Below are 21,544 nucleotides of genomic sequence, written 5' to 3' on the forward strand. Positions count from 1 at the left end.
CTCATAAAGATCATCAAATCCCAGCTCCTGGCCCTGCACAGAACAACCTCTACTCTGTCAGGTTTGGTGCTGTGACCACTTCCCTGGGGAGCCTGTTCCAGTACCCAGCTACCCTCTGGGTGAAGAACCCTTTCCTAATAGGCATCCTAAACTTTCCTGACACAGCTTCATGCCACTCACTCGGGTCCTGTCACTGGTCACCACAGAGAGGATATCAGTGCATGCCCCTCCTCTTCCTTTTGAGAGGAAACTTCAAACCATGATGAGGTCTAGCCTCAGTCTCCTCCAGGCTGAACAAGCCAAGTGACCTCAGCCACATCTCATACAGCTTCCCATCCAGAGCCTTCACATTCCTCACAGCCCACCTTTGTACACTCTAATGGCTTAATACCTTTCTTATATTGTGGTGCCCAAAGCTGCACACAGGCCTTGAGGTGAGGCCGCCCCAGTGCAGAGCAGAGTGGGACAATCCCCTCCCTCACCCAGCTGATGATGCTATGCCTGATGCACCCCAGGACACAGTCTCTCCTAAGCTAGAAAAGGCCCTCACACGCCTTGCTCAGCTTCATGCAATTCCCTCAAATCCTAGGTTGCTTGGTTTATATGCTGCTTTGCTGGCTGTTAAAAATCTGCTTGGAGAAAGGAAGAAGCCCATGAAACCAGCTGCATCAACTCTATTCTCCAGAGCAGTGATGAGCTGCGGGTTGCTGTGAACTTGTAGATTCTAAACACATTATTACAGGTCTGGTTTATGCCAGACAGTGGTGATTATCATGTGTTTTCTGTCATTTCCTCCTTCCACTTCCTTTCTTTCTCTATTCAGATGTTTTTTTAAAGAATGTAGCTCTGGATTAGGATGAACATTTTGCGGAGTCTTTCTGTAGTGACTATCCCCACAGAGGTTCTGCACAAGAGCCCAAGGAGTCCTGTAATTCAAACACTTGACTGCTATTACATATGACTGTGTTATTTCAAATTTGCAAACAAGTGCTGAACACTTAGAGAAAGAAGTGAGGGCAATTCCTTTCCCAGGCAGCCAGCAATCTAATTTAGCCCAGATACAAGCAGTGAGAAGCTTATTCAGGTGAAATCAAAACAGAGCAGGTGGGATAGAAGGAGCAAAGAGAATATGAATAGCTAACGTGAACACAGGGAGTTAACAGTCATATTGCCATTGTTCCTTACAGTTGTGTTTTGTTTTCCTTTGTCTCCTTAAAGGGGAACCAAAAGCTGCAACTCTTGTTGAATAAGTAAAATTTATCTTTGAAAGCACTGGAGTAAAATCCATTTATTCCCCAAATCCAATTCAAGTAAATGGAGTGTCAGTCCTCAGCTCAGGAATTGGATCAGAACATCATTATTCCTGTAAAACCTTTATCAGCACAAACATCCACGTGAACAATAACTTGTTTGTGCAAGTACCTTTAGAGCCTTCCTCTAAACCAGTTTAGATTAGAACTGAAAGAGTAAAACCTGATTTGCTCAAGGGTAAGACTAAGACTGTTATCTTTACCTTTGAGCATTTACATTTAAAACCTTTCCCACCCAAACTCTCCCAATAATTCATCCAAAAGCATCACAGGACAAGACAGTGTCCCCACAAAAAGTGATAATGTTGCCTGATGAATGGCACAGAAAGGGAACTGAAAGATAAGAACTGGATGAGGCAAGAGACACGATTATTTGTATAATCAGTGCATTTTATTCTTTTGTTGCCAGTGGAAATTCTCCCATGGGAGACAATGGGGTTTTATTGTTGGTTTTACTTCCTAGTTTTGCTTTGCCGAATACAGTTTCTCATAGAGGCTCATCCCATTGCAGTCAGTAACAAAAAGTGTCATGGTCTTTGGCAGGAGCAATCCTTGAGTTTGTCATGTGTGCTGTCCCAGATTCACCCTAATCAGGCTCCTTAAGCTCACCTCCCTCTGACTGCCTGCCTGCCTGGGGCTCCCAAAGTGCATCACAGTTCACAGAATGCTCTCTGTGTATAAACATGTCCATCCCTACCCATGGCCTGCCTGTTCCAGCCTGAGACTTGACATGCAGCACCCTGTCAGAGTCTGCTTAAACACATAATAACACCACCTCTGGCTGCAGGTTATTTGCATTCTGTTGGTGATGTTAGCATAACTGATTTTTGTTGCTGCATCCATAACTCCGTAGAAATGCTCAATAATTCAGTCTCAGCCACTTCAGACACTGCCCATTAAATCAGCCAACACAATTGTAGGGCCATGAAAAGTCACAGCTAATTGGAAATTTTATTAGCTTTCAAGATCAGCTCTTAGCTGATCTTGTTTACTGCAGAAGCAATGTCTCAAAATCAGGCCTTTGCTTCTGTACAAAGCTCTAATTCTTGACACTTTTTGGGTGCTGCATGGCAGTGAGTGAGGAACTTGGAAGCTGACTGCATGGACACGAAGGAGAAATGAGACTACTGTGGGATTTGTGAGCACTTTTCAGCCACCAAGTGCAGCAACTACTCAAGGAGGGCAGGGACAGCAAGTAGCTCCATTACTGCTGAAGAGTAATTATTTTGCAGGAATTTTAAAATATCTGGTTGGTTTGGGTGGATTTTTTTTTGCATGCATGCATCATACAGACAAACGTCATAAAGGACGTGATTTTCAGAAAGTGATGGGTCATGAGCAGTGTTTGAAAGCCAAGTAATTTTAGCTCCTCTTAAATTTGGTATCCAGGTGACTATTTGTGGAAGGCAGTGATGATAAGGAGTATCTTGTGAAATTCTTGAGTGAGGTCAGTATTTCCATCTGTTGTCATTATCTAGTGTTGCTGTCTTGATAGTCATAGCGAGTGTTTAAAGTCAGTTAAAATCAGTTGTTCTCCAGCTGGCATTATGCAAATGTTACACTCATTAGGCCGAGGTCCTGCTCCAAGAAGACACAGATACCTTTGGTGTTCAGCCCCTTCCATGAAACAATGCTCCCATGGAGAAAAAGCTGAGCATACATTGCAGATACAAAACTTTAATGACAATTGTGGTTATTTCATTGGGCTGTGCTGACACTTCAGAGGCCTTTGAGACTAGAACAGATGTTTTGTGAACAGAAAATAAAAAGACAGTCTCTACTCCCAGGGAGTTTGCAGTCTAAAGTAGTAGTTTGAAGAGCTCACTAATGGGAATGGTGGATTTGCAGTCTTTAAGGGAGTCAGAGCCTCATTCTAAAAAAAAATTGCAACTCCACCCACAAGATAAGAGCTAGATAAGTCATCCCAAAATAAAACTCACTGTGTAGTGATATAAAGAGTGCAGATTACCTGATAAAAATGGTCTTGGTCCCCTAAAATACAATGTTGGCTGAATAAATTGGAGCTGCTTTATCCTCAATGGCAGAAAAGAAAGGGTTTCTGCTGAGCCCAATTAATTTTCCTTCATGTCCCTCTCTACAGGGAATGAGCCAGGGCTCACAAGATGACCTGTAGAGGTGCCATCCACTCTGCTTTATTCTCTGATTACTTGAATGTTAGTGAAAGATGCAAACCACTGAACACATTATTTACCAGATGTGACAATGTCTTGCCAGTGGCTCCCTTTTCACAACAACAGTGGTTTGATTCACCCCATGGTAACTCTAAGATTGCAAAAAGGTGGTTATTTCAGGCTTCATGCAAAGGAAGTGGGACAAAAGAGTTTGGGTTTGGTTTTAGGAGGACTGTCAAAGGATATATATGTGTATATAGAATGCATAAACAGTCTCAAGATGTCTCAAAAATTCCCGTTGCTTGGAAATCAGAAGGAACACAAGAGATGTCTTAAAATCTGGCTTAGTGACACATCTCTGAATTAATTTATTAATTGGAAGGCATCCATGATTGAAGATGTTTCTGTAGGGATCCCTTGGAATTGGTTGTTGTATCCAGCCCTACTCAGCATTTTTATTATTGTCTTAGAATATAGTTTACTTCTCTCCTGGTAAAATTTTTAGGTCACCTAAAGCTCAGTATGGTGGTAAATAACGTACCTGATCATTTTGACACAGAGTGATCTGACTCACATCACTGCAAGGTCACAAACAAAATATATCATAATGCAGCAAAATGCAAAACAGCCCTGGGAACAAATAAATGATGTTATACTGGAGGGTTGAGAGATTCTTGAGAAGCAATGACTCAGAACAGAATTTTGAGGTCACTGGAGGTAATTGTCTCAACATGAGTTCTCAGTGCAAGGCTTTTGTAGCTTCACCTCTGTGAACCTTAGGAGTATAGAAGCCCAAAAATTCTTTGGGGAAGAGGAAGTGGTCTCTTTTCTGCACCCAATATTGCTGACATAGTTCTGTGTCCAGTGTTGGTGTCCACACGTAAAAGATGTGAAATTACTGGAAAGAGATCAAAGGATGTCATACACCAAAACATCCAGTGGATGGGAAACAAACCTTAAACTGGGAATTTTGTTCTTCCTCAGCTGTTCAGAGAAAAGATTTGAAATGAAACAACAAGGATTTTTATTCTGTGTGGAGGTACTTGCACATGGAAAAGACATCAGAGCATGCAGGGCAGAAGGAACTATGGTAACTTTATGGACAAAGGTCAGACAAGACCAGTTGTGGGATACCAGAGTTAGACAAATCCAACCTTGAAATATGACACAGTTCCCTAGCAGTAATTAAGCATTTCAGAAGTTTCTTGGAGGAAGTGGCTGACTCACTGTAGTCAGCTTTCTTTGGTATATGAGATATTTTTCTAAAACACAGGATTTAATCCAGTTCTGGATGGGAAAAAAATCAACAGCCTATGGGCATAAGAGGTCAGACAAGCTGATCATATTAGCCTTAAAACATATGAATTGCAGTAATCCCCCTATGCAAGACTTTAAACTTCTCACAGAGATAATTCAGCAACACATTTGTTCTCTGCTTTGAAGTGCCATGGTCATATTACAGTTATACTTAATTAAGGAAGCTGTCACTTTTTAAAACCAAGGGCTGTATAAAGGCATCCATAACTAAGAACTTACTATGCAGCCTACCTGTGCTCTGGGAGCTACTGGAGTTAGGAATCCACATGCAGGTGATGGGTCTCTGTGGCTTTGCTGCTGCTAAACTTGGGGTGCAGAGAGCATTGACCCCATGTTCACCTTTCTCTGTTACCTGTCTGAAAAATTTGCTTTGATCTCTTATGAAAATTCACCTTTATGCTTTATGGATTTCAAAGGTGTTTTGAATTACAACTTCATATTGTTTTGTTGAATTGGACAGTTAATGCCAGAGTTATGGGTCAGGAGCTTCTCGCAAATGTCACTTTATCCTCACTCTTCTGATGGATCCAGTGAGAGATCTCAGGGCATGAAAAGTCATAGCTGTGTACACTGTCATTATATCTGCTGACAAGTTGCTGTAGGGTACCACTTGGATGACTTTTCGACCATACAATAAAAAACCCCAAGAAAACAGTATGCACAGACATCACTACTTATGATCTTGTAGATTAACTCTTGCTGTTCTGCATGACCCAGACAAAAATAGCCATTACATTTTCCTAAGCTAAAGAAATGCTCTGTCCTGAAACTGCTTTTGGTATTAGAGGGAGTTGAGTAGCTAAACACCATTTCAGCCCTCAAGTGCCTTCATGAATTTAGGACATCAGTGACAAACCTTTCTGGTGTAGTTTTCCTCAATTTATTCCATTTAGGTCCAAAACACATTAGTTGAAAGTCTTATCTGCAGATGAGTCCTCATCATTCTCACCTGTTCAAAACATTGTCCTCTGCATCTATTCTTCAAACATTTATCTACAGTTTCCTGCAAAGACAACATTTTCTTGCTGTCTTGCAGCTTCAGGCCTCAAAACACATTTCTGATGCCTGGAAAAAAGACAGGTTAATGAAGAGGTATGGTACAGCTGGTTTGCCATCCTTTCAGCCAAGTGTCTGTAGCCTTAGAAAACATTATTAATGTGTGTGAGAAAATGACAACATTTTATCTTGCTTGAAATTGTAGTCAATATAGTAACAAGACTGGTTTGTTGTTTGTTTTTCTTTTCTTTTCTTTTTTTTTAGTAGGTAGCTGTGACTAAGCCTGTTGCATCTAAGCTGGGCAGTGTTCTGTGAATGGTCTCTCAAACTCCATCTGAGATTTGACCTTCCAGAATCCTACTGATCTAATCATCTGCAGCAAGCAATTTTTTTAATGGGCAAAGAAATTCTAATTAGTTCTTTTTCATTATCACTAGTCATCAAGAGAAAAGGCCAATGGATAAGTTTAGTGTCCAAGATGAACCTTTTTGTGTGGCAATTTTGTAAGGAGTTATAAAGATGTAGAGATGTTAGGACAGACAGAGGTGTGGGTAACAGATGGGATTTTTCAAAGCACTGTTGCTGGCTTAATAGTGCTCCCATTATCATTAATGGCAAGTCCAGAGCACTTGTGGAAATGACCCAGTGTCTGTGTTTGTGTGTGTGTGTGTGTGTATGTGTGCACAGAGCAGATTCACATTGTCTTTGACCTACTTGGAAGCTCTGGGAGCCCCTACCAGGCTTCTTCAGCTTTCTGTGTGTGAGTAACCACATGAAATGATGATGTCAGTGATGTTATAAACACTAAACTATTCCAGGATTGGAACAGGTATAACTCAACAGAATCCAATTCCATGACGTGTGAGCCATTTTAAGTACTAGAACAATGAAAGATGCAATTTCATCCTATTTATATTGCAGTAAATACAAAATAATGCCAATAACATTAGTGAAAGGACTTCTAATTCATACTGGTAAAAATGGGACAAAATGGAAGCTCACAAACGGTAATAATAACAAAATGTCTTGTTTTAATTTACTGTTTCTTTGAGATAAAAAAATCCATTATCCTGAAAACTAAGGATTTCATCCCACTTCAGGAGGGCTCTGCCTCTCAGGACAGTGTTGCTCTCCAGGCACGTTCATTTCTTGCCTCTCTGCTGGAGTTGTTAGTAGGATGCTTGCTGTAAAGGTGGTGTCTGTGACATATGGAGCTCTCAGCAGCTACACAGAGACCAACCACTCATTTCACATAGGTCTGGGAACAGCCATCACATGGTAGTAATTTTCATTCCCTGTCAAACTGTCTTGCTTGAACTGATGAGTTGGAAGTGAAGGGCTCCGTATCCCATTACCCCAGAACAAAATCATCCAGTTCCCTTATCTGATTTAAAGATCTGTCTCTACTACATGCTAACAACTTTTATTGCTAAATGTGATGCTTCATCAAACCTCTTTTGAGCTTTTTTTGGTATTTCTTTTCCTGTCACTGCTTTTTACTGTGCTGTTTGCAATGAGCAGTGGCATCTCCAAATGAATGGGGCATGTTGCTATGGTGGTGGGAGGGGAAGTGGTACTGCCTGCATTTCATGGCTTGACAGATATGCAAACCCTCATTTTACTGGAGTACACTCAGCAAGCCTTTTCATGTGTGTCCACTGATATTATTGTTGTTACTATTAATTTAATGGTGCTGAAAGTGCAAGATTTATATCCTGAGAGTTTGAGGTCATCTGTTACTCTGTGTTGGTATCAAATCAATGTGACCAAGGTCAAAAGAGATCACACCTTCCCAGCAAAATATCCTTTACTTTCTACTCTATTTTACTAAGTTACATGTATAGATCTCTCTGCAGCCGTGTAGATACCATGGCTTTATTCACTATTTAGTCCTGCTGAAAGCAAACCTGGTAGCTTTGGTGTGATGCTATTATTAGAAGAGGGGTACAGAAGTTGTGTATTTTGGCAAAAAACCCCATAACAATCTTTGGGGGCTCTGGAGTTAGTTATCAAAGTGACTGAGTTGTGGAATGGCACATCCTAGGATTAATCTAAAATATGCTTTTTTGAGAGCCCAGTGTCATATATGAGTTTTCATGTATTACATACTACTGCATATATGTGTTATGTATTAATGTGTATTTTGAGTTCCTTATTGTGACTTTAAGTGAACATGCCTTACTTAATGTTGATGAAAATCCACATTTCTCTACTGTGTGGATTGGAAGGAGTTCTTGCAACCTGAAGCCTGCAGCACTCCATGTTTCCATTGCTCTAAAATGTTCCTTACCCTTCTGTAGATGGCCTGGTGGATTGCATGGACCCAGACTGCTGCTTGCAGCCACTGTGCCACGTTAATGCACTGTGCCTGGGCTCCCCGGACCCCCTGGATATCATCCAGGAGACGCAAGCCCCCGTCTCCCAGCAGAGCTTGCATTCCTTCTATGATCGAATCAAGTTCCTGATTGGCAAGGACAGCACTCACGTCATCCCAGGGGACAATCCTTTTGAAGGCGGGTAAGTGAATTTTGGAGTTGATTCAGTAAGTGGTGAAGCATAAGCCACTTGGCCATTTTAAGACATGGAAGGGCAGCAAGACGCAGAATAATGAAAATTGTTTGGATGAAGTAGATACCTGAAGGCTTTTGTGGCTGATGTAGTTCTGCTGACTGTCTCTTCACCTACAATTTCCTGCCAGCCAGTATGGCAAGATGCTCCTCTTCCAACATATATGACCAGTTCCATGTTTCCTCACTTTCCTTATTTCAAGGAGTGAAAGGCATCCATTCAGCTCTTCTAGATGAAGTGATTGACATTGTGCACAAGTATCTCCTAAAGAGCAGTAACAGATCTTCCTTTGACAGAGACAAAAGAGAAGGAAACTAAAATGCTATTTGCAATCTATAGTGTGAATATTAGAGACTTCAGAAGAACTGAGGAAAATCATACCATCTAGGGATGGCTGTTAGAGTGATTTGCAATATAAGCAATCAGGTTGAATATAGATTGGTTTTAAAATCAAGAAATTCTTTATCGCTGCAATCATCATCAAGAAACAGGAACTGGGAAACAAAACATAGCAGTTCACTTCTGTGACTGCATCTCAGGTATTTGGTTTAAGTATATTACAGTCTGTCAGGGCTGATCATCCCTGAAAATCATTTCTTGTAGCAGGGTAACTGGGGTGTCAAATTCCTAGATCACTCAGTGTCTGCCCTGAATGGTGCCTTTCAGAAGTAGTGACCCTGATCCTAGAGGTGGCTGTCAACACGTAGGTTTGAACTCTGTTGAGCTTCACCCAGTCATGAACTGCTTACTTTCAGCTTTCCCACACACAGCAGTTAATAGGTTGGCACTGAAAATACACAATCCTCATGTTTGTGTGGGTATTTATTTCAGCACTTACATCTCAAGTGGCCTCTCAGGCCCCTCTAGCTCTAGCTTTTCGTGGAGGGACACTGCCAGCATCTCTTGGGTACCAGCTCCCATATATTGCCTGTTTTGGTAGTCTACAGGCTGACATCATCATCACAGCAGTGTCAGGAAATTGGCCTGATGTGATATTTGCCCTGATACTTGTTGCTTCCAAGGTCTTCAGAGTTCAAGAAAACTGACAACAGTGACTCAGATTATAACCAAACACTTTTATGTTGCAAATTGTTGTCCTTCATTGGCATTCTGAAGATCACAGGTACTGGATACTGAACAGTCTGGACTCTGGACAAGGCGTTGTGATTTGTTGCTGTAAAACCAGGCTTCAAGTGCTCACCTTTCATTCTTCTGATGTATTTAGGGTAGCAATTCCTCAACACTTCCACAGAGGACTCTGTTATCAGGTCCATATGTATCCTTTCTGACAGGCAGAGAATTTTGGTACATGCTTAGTGAACTTTCCATACAACTAATGAACTATAGGAATCTTCATATTTGTGCAATAAAATATAAAATTGCAGCTTCTCTTGAAGGGCTGCTTGCATTCAACAGCATACAGAGCTGGGGGGAAATAGTGGGAATTTCTAATTATATAGTGAATTTGTTTCTGAGAGTGCCACCAGAGGATCAACAGCAAGAATGTGTCATTTAGTGTAACATAAATTCTTGCAGGAGTTACGTGTGTTTCATAGGTCTGATGATAGATCTCTATGTAGGAAGGACCTACTAACCATCTGAATTCTGAATCAGGAGAGATTCAGAATTCAAAATGAGCACCTGCTAGCATAATTGTTTGTCTGGTATGTAGGTTACTGGAGTGGGGGAATGCAAAGATTCAGATCGATAGGAAGGGTTTTAATGACTGCTCTTGATTAAATGCAGTGGAAGTAATAAAACTTGTTCTACTTAAGTTAGGATGAAGAATTATACAGAGGTAGAAATGATTTATGAGGTTTCTATTCTCATGTTATCAGTATAGGGTGTGTGCCACTAAGTGTGGTCTACAGATATGTCACCTCAAGCTGTGATTGTATTGCATCTCTCAAGTTAAGTATCTTGATTTGTAAGAGTGATTGCAACTAACATTGAAGAACCTCAACAGAAGGTATATTTTTCCCTGAGACAGCACCTGGTCCAGACTCATGAGAGTGTTGGGTTGTTGAAAATGCCACTACTCTTTTGGGATTTTAAAAGACATCACATGTTCCTGTTAGTTCTTAAAGATCTGGATAGACTATAGATCTGGATAAACTCAACCATTGCAAAGGTTTTCTGCTTATTTGGCCTCTCTCTGTAGTTCAGTTGCTTGTTTCACCTCCCAAAAAGCTGGACCTTTGAACAGCTCCTCTGGTCACCCTGGAAATGACAGTGCTTCAGCAGTAGACAATGACTGATATGTGGGAAAGCATGGGCTGGAACCATCTGGAACCCAGTTAGTCTGGACAGGCAAGATTGCCTGTTTTTGCATGTGTGGATATGCCCTTTATTCAGTAGCATTGTCACTGAAACTTCACCAGTTGCCTTTCCAACAGACAGGTGATAATATCCCTTTTATCCATGGATCCTTGCTCGGTGTCTCTATAAAAATCACAGCAGCCACTGGAGGCAAGATGAGCTGTTTTCATCACTTCTTCCAGCTGCTGGCTTAAAAGTTTGTCTGACAAGAGGGAGTTATTCTTATAGAGGGCTCCAGCATCTTGCTTTAGGACAGCCCTCTCCTATTGCAGGTGGGATAATTCGTAAAGTCGTCTCCTTCTTGGTGTAGATCAGGACTGTTGACTGCTGTTCATGGAACTTCCTATATCTTTCTGTCCCAACGCCATCATCCTCATGGAGTAGAGTTGGAGTTGGATCCATGTCATTTGCTGTGAGCAGTCCCCCATGAGCAGGCAACACAGAGGTGGCGTGGATCTCTGTCCTGTGTGTCTGGTATCCTGCATGGGCACCAGTGGCACAGGCACATTCACCATTCAGGCCAGGAACTGAGTGCTCCTCCAGGCTTCACTAGGTCATGGCTGACCGATTATCACCCTGAGGGAACTGGGGCACATTTGCATCCCTGTCTGGCCTGTGCAGAAGTGGCAGCAGCATGAAGGAGGTGACTGAATATCTCTGCAATATATTTCCTGAGCTTCAAAACCACAGCTAAGCCACTCTTCAGAGAGAACAGCAGTGCAGATCACCTAATGGATACAAATAAATGGATGTCTTGTGACAGCTAGCCTGTGAGTGAATTTATTATTGAATTACACTCTGGCTTCTTAAGAAGAAGCTGAGCTGACAAGCTCTCTCACCAGTGCAGAAGAAAAAGAAAGACAATGATAAATTACCCTGATGGATAAAGGCAAAGACCTTGTCTCTTCCCAAATACCAGCAATTATATATTATTCATGTTTGGGAAGAAAAAATAATCATCACCCATATTGAAATGAGTGTTTATGATGATAAAGCAAGTAGCTAAATTAAATTTTGAATGCGCAGAATGTCTTTTCACATCATTTTGATGAACAGATAACAAGTACTCCTCTACTACTTGGTCATTCTTGTATTGATTTTGAAACCACTTACTCTTACTGTTAGCTTTGTTGTTTTTAAGTCATTCTTAGTTGTCCATCACCATAAGGAGTAGCACAAGATGCAGTGGTGTCAATAAGTTGACTATAAAGTAGGATACCTGATATATTTGTTCTCTTTTGAGGGTTCATAAAATGGCAAGAACAGCCCTGGTCCACAGTCTTTTATGCTAAATTTTGGCATGGTTAAAGTGCCTCAGAAAACCATGTGTAGAATTGGCACTTTTGTAAAGAGAATTTCAAATCATTCAATTTTGAAGTAAGTGTATTTTATACCCCTCCTTTTTTGAGACAGATTGTGTAAATCTACTTGCTGCCAATAACATCAACCTGCTCTGATTACTTGGGCAGCTAGAAATAACCATCTGAGTTACATGAAACATCAGAGAGCAGCATTTGTTATTAGCTGCAAGAGTAGTCCCCAATTGCCCTCAGTTCAGTAGTCTGCGTACAAAGCTGGTTTTGATGATTTAAAATTCTGATTGAATTAACTTTGTACATTTTTTCCCATTACTGAGTAACAAGGCATCTGTAAACATGTCACTCAACCTTCCTGTGTCCCCTCTGTGTGCCAAGCAGAACAGTGTACCTTACTGATCCAGGTGGAGAGGATTACACAGCACAGTTAGAAACTCAGAGAGACGGGTATGCTCTACGTGCTTATATGCACTGTTTTACTGTGAATAAATAAATAAATAAATGGGGTTTAGTGTCAGAGTTAAATTGCATTGGTCCCAAGTCCAATCAAAACCAAAACTGTGAATATTGATCATGGCCAAAGAAGAGCTAAGAAAATAGGGGGGATCGAAATGTTTTTTCAGAATGTTTTGATAGTCCTTCTGATCACTCCTAAGTGATTTTGAAGAACATTGCTATGTTTGCTTAGTATCCTTGAGGGAGTTTGCCCAGAGAAGCTGTGGCTGCCCTATCCCTGGAAGTATTCAAGGTCAGGTTGGATAGGGCTCTGAGCAATCTGATCTAGTGGTAGGTGTCCCTTCTTATGGGAGGGCATTGGAGCTGGATGGTCTTTAATGTCCAACACAACCATTCTCTGATTCTATGCATATATTCAAAGCATCTTCTCTTTTCTTTTCACTCATTTTGTCCCATTCATGGAGGGCTGTGGGTTCACTCCAGCAGATCTTTCTGAGGTTTCTTCCCAAGGAAACCAAGGTGCTCTATCTTTTCCATGTTTTTCCATCAAGAAAAGTGTAACTTTGATACAGTGACCTAAGAAACACTTCTTTAGTTGAAGACAAAGTTAGAGGTCAAAGAACCAAAACTTACCAGGTGTAGCTTTAATCCTGATGATTTCTCCTGAGCTGGCTAATCCAGCCCTTGGCTCTGGTCCAACTCCAGGCAGATGTAGCTCCCTTCAGCAGCAGGAAATTCTCTGGGTCAGATGCACCCACTGTACACAGACATCCAGAAGCAATGGGGTGGGTGGGACAGCTTGGGTTAGGACATCTTGGAATGCTGCATCTAAAACTTTGTCATAGAGATAAAACAGCATCTAGTGTTCTGAGGGTGAGCACTCATGGCACAGCATGGTACCTGTATTGATGGAAGCAAGGTCATATTTTTCCATATTTTAGAACAGGCTAAGACAGCAAGTCTTCAGATCCTGTTCTTCCCAGCATTATTGTCTTCCAAAGGCATTATTCTTCTTTTGATGCTTTCTACTCATATGAACTCCTTATTAGGTACAAGTAATACCTTTTAAAAACTTACTGGTTTTTATTTTGGTAATTAATCCCTTCAAGAGGAATTAAGAGCAAAGCATACTTTTAAAATTTACCTTTCCTATGTACAGGGCTTATTTTCTTTTCCAGTGTTTGCCCTCTGATTTTCAGTTTAGCATAACATTATTCCCGTATAGTAAATTAATGCAATATATGCAGCTACTTACATCAACTTTGTGGAATTTGTACCTGCAAGATTTAATGAAAGTAAAACTCCTGTCCATATTTATGTTCTTTTACATGACATAGATAGTGTAACCATGAGGCAATTATATTCCTCTTTTGTAACTGTCAGTAAAAGGAATTTCATTGGACTCAATGATCTTTGAGGTCTTGTCCAACCTTAATGATTCTGTAATTCTATAAGTCCTGTGTACAGTCATTAGAGAAATCAGGATGCAGCTTTCTAAAAATATTTTTAAAACATTAGATATTTATGACCAAGCACAAGGGAAGGAGTAGGATCTTCCTTGTGTGATTTGGGCATGCTTGCAAGGCCCAGTGAGGCAATTGATAGAAACAATGCACCATCCTGCACCTGGAATTAAAAGGTCTCAGGTGATACCTATGCCCCAAGGAGCTCTTGAAGTGTGCAGAAAACAGCTCATTAGGAGTGTGCAGAAAACAGCTTATTAGGAGTTTTTTTCATGCTTGCAAGTTTTGAAGGCTTGATATTTTAGTACCTCCCAGATTACAGAGGTACTGATGTGCACTTGTGGATTTAGGAGTCCAAACTATGGTGTACGTGTTGATGCATTCTCTTGGATCTGCACATGGATATTTGATTAAATATTTATTCAGTACTTAAATTACTGTCCTCTGAAAAAAGCTGCCATATCAGAAAGAGTCTGTCCTTTGAGTTTAGTATTTATTTGCTAAATTGGTTAAAACCTCCTATATAAAAAAGCAGTTTTATAATCCCAAATATAAAATCTTTTGTATTATCCGTAATTCCTTTTGATAGTTTACAAATCTATCAGACAGCTTATATGTAGTTAAAGAACTTCCCCTATGGTCATCAAAAGAGTGATAATTTTGTAATTAACCTGGAGTAATGTATTTTTCCTCCTCTTCTGCTTGGTTTTGTTTTCATCGTGCCTCAGATTCAATGAAAGGCAGTGCTTTTATTTCTGTTCTTCTGCAGAGCTGAATATGTGGCCAATGCTTACAAAATAAATACCAGATGTAAAATACTGTAATAATACAGAGCTACTAAGTTCTGCAGACATTTTTAGTGAAGACTTGACATGAATACACTATTCATCTCTGAAAGTTATTGCAGCATAAATTCTTTATCTCTCATAGAAATAATAGCTATAAAATGACTTCTGAAAAATCATGAAATAAGCATAATTCAGTATTAGGTGGAAAAATTATCTTGTACCTTACGTACTACTAGACACTTGATTTGGATTGTACAGACCTAAAAAAATATGAGTGTGATTGTGTTTCTTTAATACCTTATGCAAAGCAGGAGTGTTTCTTTGGTTTTACTGGAGAAAAGTAGAGAGTCATCAGCTCCTAAAGCATTAGTCAATCACATTGTGAGTAAAAGGATTCTTCACTGAAACTTTGCAATAAAGCACAGCCCAACTTTATGTGTTGCATTTCCTATAAAACTCTGTTCTAAAATACTTTAATTTAAACAGTTGGAGGCAGTTTTACAATTCCACAGATGTCATCAGCATCTTTTCCTCTGCTGAGTAGCCTTCCCATATCCCTTACCCTCCCACCTTACAGTTATAGTTCAACTGAGAAATCTTGAGGTGTAAAAATAGTAAGTCAATGAGGCATAGAGAAACAAGATGCTCTGGACGGCAGGAGTGGCATCCAAGAGTGGCCAGATTGCTTGGCAGATCAGAGAGGAAGATTGTGCTGTCATAAAGATAAAAGGACACACATCAAGAAGGTGAATAATGTTCAGTTCCTGGGAGAAGTATTCAAAGCAATAAGGGCCTTAGTCTTTCAAGAATGGAGCCAATAGGGAATTCTTGTGAGAGCAATGATCATGGAGTTTCTAAGAGTGGTAGGAGGTCCTCAAAGGATATTACATTTTGTTACCAAGCTGTCATGCAATAAAGATACCGCCTTTTCCTTTTGGAGGAGCTACAACCAGCAGTCACTAATGCTGCTGAAAAAAGATGATGCCCAAGGAGATGTTAAAGAACCATCAGTTTATAAGTCTTCACAGAGCAGAATGGAGTCAGGTGCATACAGTGGGAAGCCTAAGAAACTGAAAAATTGATCACAAAACCAAGTCCTTGCATGTATACTAAAAATATCAGAGGAAGAACACTCACTGGGTTGATACTGTCAAGTTAGACCAGATCTAAAGAGACAGCAAGAATAAAATCTGTGTCTAGAGATGTTATTGTAAATATTGATTAATAAGCACTTCTTTTTTGACTTCAAAAACCAACTTCATTAGCCACATCTATAAAAGTATCTGAGCATTATGTAGCTTTTTCCCCTGTCCTTCAGACAATTTAAGTAATGGGTGTTCACTGAAGCTTTTCATTCACTTGGCTTTGCTATTTCTTTCATGGAATATCTAAATACTGTAGAAGACCTCTTGCAAAAGGTTAACAGCTAAGGACCATGCCCACATAATCATCAGCATCTCCTGATCCTTCAGAGATGAGACCTTTTTAGTACCTTCACTGAGTAGGTAAAACAAACAGGGCAGGTGCAGTTTCTTGCTTCAACTTAGAATTGGCTTTCTTTTACTGATTCTGTTCAGAGCTCTTAAAAACTTTGCTCTTTGTCAGCCATTCTCCTTCTCCAGGGTCCCTGTTCCATCAGTGGCTCACAAAGCAGAATGGCAGGATCTGTTCCAAGCCATGTCTGTCAGTGCCACTTAGCAGTCCCCATTTGGGATACAGTCAAACATTAGTGCATTTAGTCCCTTTGTCACATTGACACCAGCATTCTGCTGCTCCCCTTAGTGCAAACTCCTCAGATGAGCCTAATCAGTTATTTAGAATCATAGAATATTTTTGGGTGAAAGGGACCTTTAAAGGCCATCTAGCCCCTGCCATGAGTAGGAACATCTTCAGCTGTATTGGGTTGCTCAGAGCCCCATCCAATTTGGCCTTGAATGTTTCCTGGGATGGGGCAGCCACAACCTCTCCACACAGCCTGTACTGGTGTTTTGCCATCCTCATCATAAACTGCTTCTTCCTTAAATCTAATGTGAATCTACCCTCTTCTAGTTTAGAACCATTGTTCCATGTCCTATGGCATCAAGCCCTGCTAAATCCAGCAGGATTGTATCCCTGCTACCCAACATGTGCCAAACCCTTTCAGAAACTCACTGGTGCTGTCCATGATAGTGTGGGATTCTTTCTGCATGAGTCCTCTTCAATTTTAATTTCCTATATAAAAATCTGCCTTTTTTCTTTTTAACAAGGAGACCTTCAGAAGGATCATTTGCATTCTTTTTCCTTACCTTAATTCCTTAATTCAGATGGCAGCTAAGAGCAGTACATAGATTTTGACTTTAAGCTTTTCTTACAACTAAACTGAACTAAAAAAGTCAGACAGATTTAGTCATTTCAAGGAAAGACTGTCAGGAGGTTTTTCTCCACAGTTAAGAGGCGAGTGGGCAGGGCTGTTTTTACAGACGGCTTTTGAGGGAAATACTGCCACAAGCAATGAACTTGAACGTCTCTATGTTCTGATCTTTCCTCTTCTTCTTTTGTCCTTCATCTGCCAGCTCAGGCATTTTCTGTGTGTCCATGTGTTTGATCGTGATGCCCTTAGCTTTTACCTGGCATTCTACCAAGTGCTCTGTCTATCCTGGTACAAGACTGCCCTGAGGTTGTTTGACATTAGACAGGCGCATTCAACCCAAAATGGACGAGGTACATTTTGCTTTATCCTCTCTTACTCTCAAGCAAAAAGGGCGCAGCCAAGGCTAAAGACAAGAGATTGTAGCACATCTGCACTTCTAGGCACTTATAAGACTGAGCAGATCACAGATGAATGCCATGAGAATGTAAAAATCCCTCTGCAAAGGGATTATCACATTGCTACAATTATTCTTCTCATGTCTCTGTAAGGAGGTGATTCTTATTTTGCAGGTGCAGTAAAGAGACATAAACAGAACAGCTGACATGACTGGTGTCACACAGAAAGGCTGTAGAGATTATTTTTCATTAATAACATTCTTCCCAATGAATTATAACTTTCTAGATTTTTGTTCTATGGAGCTCTGTTGAAGTTTTATCCTGAGGAGAAGGATAAATCCTATGTATATGCATATATATTTATATATACCAATAAAATATTAAAGTGGTAAGTTCAAAAGTATTTATAATGTCAAATTAAAATATTTGTTATTAATAACTTGGCTGAGGATGGCTAAGCAGTCATGATAACCATTTTCACACATTGAAACATTTAAACGAGAATGAGGATGTGGGAAGTATTTTGAGGAGCAACAGAAATTAATCAGAGTGAGATTTCCCATGTCACCTATCCTCAGTCAAGGCAAGAACATACATTTCCTGCAGAAAAAGTGGGATTTAGGATGCATGGAATTTTCTTCTTACAATGAAAAATGCTTAACAGAAACAGTATTTTTCCCTTATTTCAAAATGCCAAGCACACTGTCACCAGAAAACATCTGTTACTAAAATGTGTTGGAAGGACTGGTGTCTAGGTTGTGAGATGCTGGATCAGAGTTAGTATTAAAGACAAATCTTTAATGTGCTCCCATGAGGTGAAATGACTTTTGTGGAATTTACTTTTCTGGCTTCTGTTCTAAGGCTGGTTTGGTCTGCTTGAATTTTGTTGACAGTCTGTCAAATTTTATTTGTCTCTGAGCAATAGGAACATAAAGGCATCAGAGTACCCCTGTCTGTTTTGCCATTGTGGCCCGGATCTTAGCAGAAAGACTTAATTTAATTTTCTTGGGAATAAAGGGTAACTTCACAAAGCAACAGTGTAAAATTGTCTGATACACCATCTGGCCTTGTAAATGGCATTTTGACAATGATTTGGTCTTTCAAGCAAATTTTTATGACAAATAAAAAAAAATTAAAAGGAAAAGTCTAATTAAAGAAGAGGAAAAATGGAGACAGCTTTTCCTTGTAAAACAAGAATCCATATAGTCTTATGTAACAGTAGTGAAGGAAACAAAACAAACAAAAACAAACCAAAAACCAGAGGCAATAGGTGGAATCTGTTAATAATTTATTGAAAAGATGAGACTCAGGCTACAAGAAATTGAATTTTGTTCAACTGCAGAAAACACTCTGAACTAGCAGGCCTGGACTGATGGAATAAATCTCTTCTATTAACATGAGAGATAATTTTATGTAAATGTATTTGGAGACCTTCTAGCAGAGCTGAGCATCTTAGCAGTGCCACTTAACTTCTTTGCAGGGTAATTGCATTTAGACCAAGGTCAGCTGAAGGAAATAGCTGACTAAATTAGCATTAACCAGGATCCTGGGGGGCTTGGGGCATTGTAGACACTCAATCTTGTCTCCATAAAGGACATGTTGACACTAGAGAAGCCAGCTGCTTCCAATGCACTGTGTTTTATTCAAGTGGGGCAAATTTTATCACCCAGGGAAGTAGAAGACTTGAGACTCATCAGAGACAGTCTGGGCTTGAGTTTTCCTCCAGTTTCCATCTCTATCTCTTTTAAATGGATTCAGATTCATGCATCTTGCTCCATCTTCTTTTTACTGCTGTGGGTTGGGAATGATGTCCCCTTAGTGGTAACATCTTTCCTTAAAGCATGGAAATAAAGCAATGGTTACAGTCCTCAGGAGGGTGGGGATGCAGCTGGGTTTGCTGACAAGCTGCTTCTCTGAGAAGAGACAGCCTCCAAGTCCATGAGCACATAGGCGTGTTAGAAGAGTTGGATGAGTGCTGGGAAGCATCATCCAGGATAGGAACTGAGTCTCCTTCCAAAGGTGGGGTGTCAAATGCATTTGCTACAGCTGCCAAGGTAAGAGGAAACTCACTGTTTGCCCACCTTGTGCTGGTGCTTGTAGAAATAATTGTCAGTGATATGTAATGGAGAAGATGCCTGTGGATATAAAGCACATCCCCAATTTACTGAGCCAAGGTTCTAGGCCAAGCTGCTTGCACTGTTACTGAGAACTTTAAAACTGCCTGGACATGTCTTGTAGGGCAGCAGGAGAGACACCTGCAACATGTATTTTTTTCTTTACTTGCTCTGACCTCTTAGAAGAAAAAAAAAAAAAAAAACACGTGGAAGTGTTCTTCTTGGGTTCACAGAAATGTATGATCTTGTTCTTATTATTTTAAAACATTTTTAGTTGCAGTGCTTATTTGAAGATGTGGTACAGAACATCAATTCTTTTGTACTCAGGTGTTAGTATTCATGAAAGAGTTTGCAGTGATTCTTTGTCTTCCATAAAATGTTCAGCTCATTTGATGAGAAACTGAGAGAAGGAAGTTTCAAACCCACTCTGGTCTCTCTGAAGGATGGAAAAGAAGATGGGGCAGAGTGTAGCAGATCATGAAAAAAACTGGGAAGAGAGAGCCTAGGTTCTGCTGTTGGCTCAGAGGTGTGCTCAGACACGTTCACTTTACGCAAAAATTGCACTGCAAGTGGTGACCTGTTGACTTCATTGGGGTTATTCCAAGCATCGACATTTTTCCAAGCATATTCCATGGCATCTTGATTCTTTTTGAGTTATGCTCTACCTGTGTGTTAGAGAGTGATGTGCGTAATACTGTACTGGGTTATTGTCTTTCAGTTTTTATATATGGAAAGCTGAGTTAGAGCCCTTAATGGAAGAAGCAAAAGCAGTATTAAGGATATTATTCCCCTCATTGGCCGTATCCCAGAATATGTTCAAGGCCAAGTTAGGTGGGGCCCTGAGTAAAGCAGTCTCGTGGAAGGCAGGAAGTTTGGAACTACATGATCTTTAATATCCCTTCTAGCCCAAACCATTGTAGGATTGTTGGATTATTAGCTCTAAACTTGGTCCAAGTCTTTTTCTACATGACTCCTAAGTCAGTGATGATACATCAGAGAAAACTCCGTGCCATAAAAATAATTTCCAGTATCTAATTTTCTTGTGACCTATTCCAAAATTATATGTGAATATAGTCACATCTTAGATTGCAGACACATTTTGGCATTGCTGCAGTAATTTTTGATAATATTGGAGCTCTCCATTTAGATCAGCAGGAATTTTTTTAAGACTCCCTGGCAAATGGTCTGTTTGCTGTACTGTGGAATGTAAAAATTGTGCAGCCTTTATTAAATAGAAGTTATACTTTATCTCCTTGCATTATACAATCTCAGATTTTTAGGTGGACTGTAAGAAAATAACTGGCTCTTTCCCTAATGATCTATGTTTATGAAATCATCTTTACAAAACATTGCAGAAATCATCCTTTGCCTCAGTGAACCAGCAAAGCACCATTGCTCTGTTGAAGTGCAGCTGGGATGATTTACTCTAGCTGAGATCTGGTTCTGCACCTGGAGAAACATTGGCTTTCAATCTCTGCTCTCCAGCAGGACAGCACTTAGAAAAATTATTCATTGGGTCACATTAGCACACTGACACTACAATTTGCTGTTGCTGCTCAGAAAAATAGTTACCTTCAGCCAAAAATTGGGTTCAGACACTCTCACAGACATGTGATGTTTTGTCTTTATGGGAAGATCCTGAGGTAGCAATGTAGTAATGACTTAGAAGTCTGGAAACAGACTTTGGAATGAGAACCAAGAAAATTTGTCTTTGGCTTTACTGCAGGTTTTCTGACTGACCTTGGACAACTGAAAATCATTCCATGTTTTATTTCCTCTCTCTGTAAAATACCAATCTGGCTGTATTAATCAGTGTTTGTAAAGGTCCTTGAAATCCTTAGATAAAAGAGCATATTACAGATCACAGAGTAGTTGGAATAGATGTAGCCTATAAAATGGTGCAATCTACCAAACTTGGGAAGAAAAAGAGGGGAAGAAAAAACCCATCCTATTAGTGTGCTCAGCTCCCCAGGCAGATTGTAAGGAAGCTTTCTGAGCCCAGCAAATTTTCTGTCATGGT

The 21,544-nt window shown here is 40.2% G+C and overlaps 1 protein-coding gene across 15 annotated transcripts in view; it reads left to right on the plus strand.

Annotated features, from left to right (window-relative positions):
* Positions 1–21,544, plus strand: part of TENM4 (teneurin transmembrane protein 4) — a 927,633-nt gene that overhangs the window by 820,659 nt on the left and 85,430 nt on the right. For all 15 annotated transcript variants that reach the window (XM_071432902.1, XM_071432903.1, XM_071432904.1 and 12 more), the window contains one exon: positions 8,056–8,272. In XM_071432902.1, the coding sequence (XP_071289003.1) occupies positions 8,056–8,272 (217 nt within the window). The remainder of the gene's footprint in view (positions 1–8,055; positions 8,273–21,544) is intronic.

This window comes from Agelaius tricolor, unplaced genomic scaffold (genome assembly GCF_023055355.1).
Source record: "Agelaius tricolor isolate 1412-34295 unplaced genomic scaffold, bAgeTri1.0.p SCAF_9, whole genome shotgun sequence".
NCBI classification, from domain to species: domain Eukaryota; kingdom Metazoa; phylum Chordata; class Aves; order Passeriformes; family Icteridae; genus Agelaius; species Agelaius tricolor.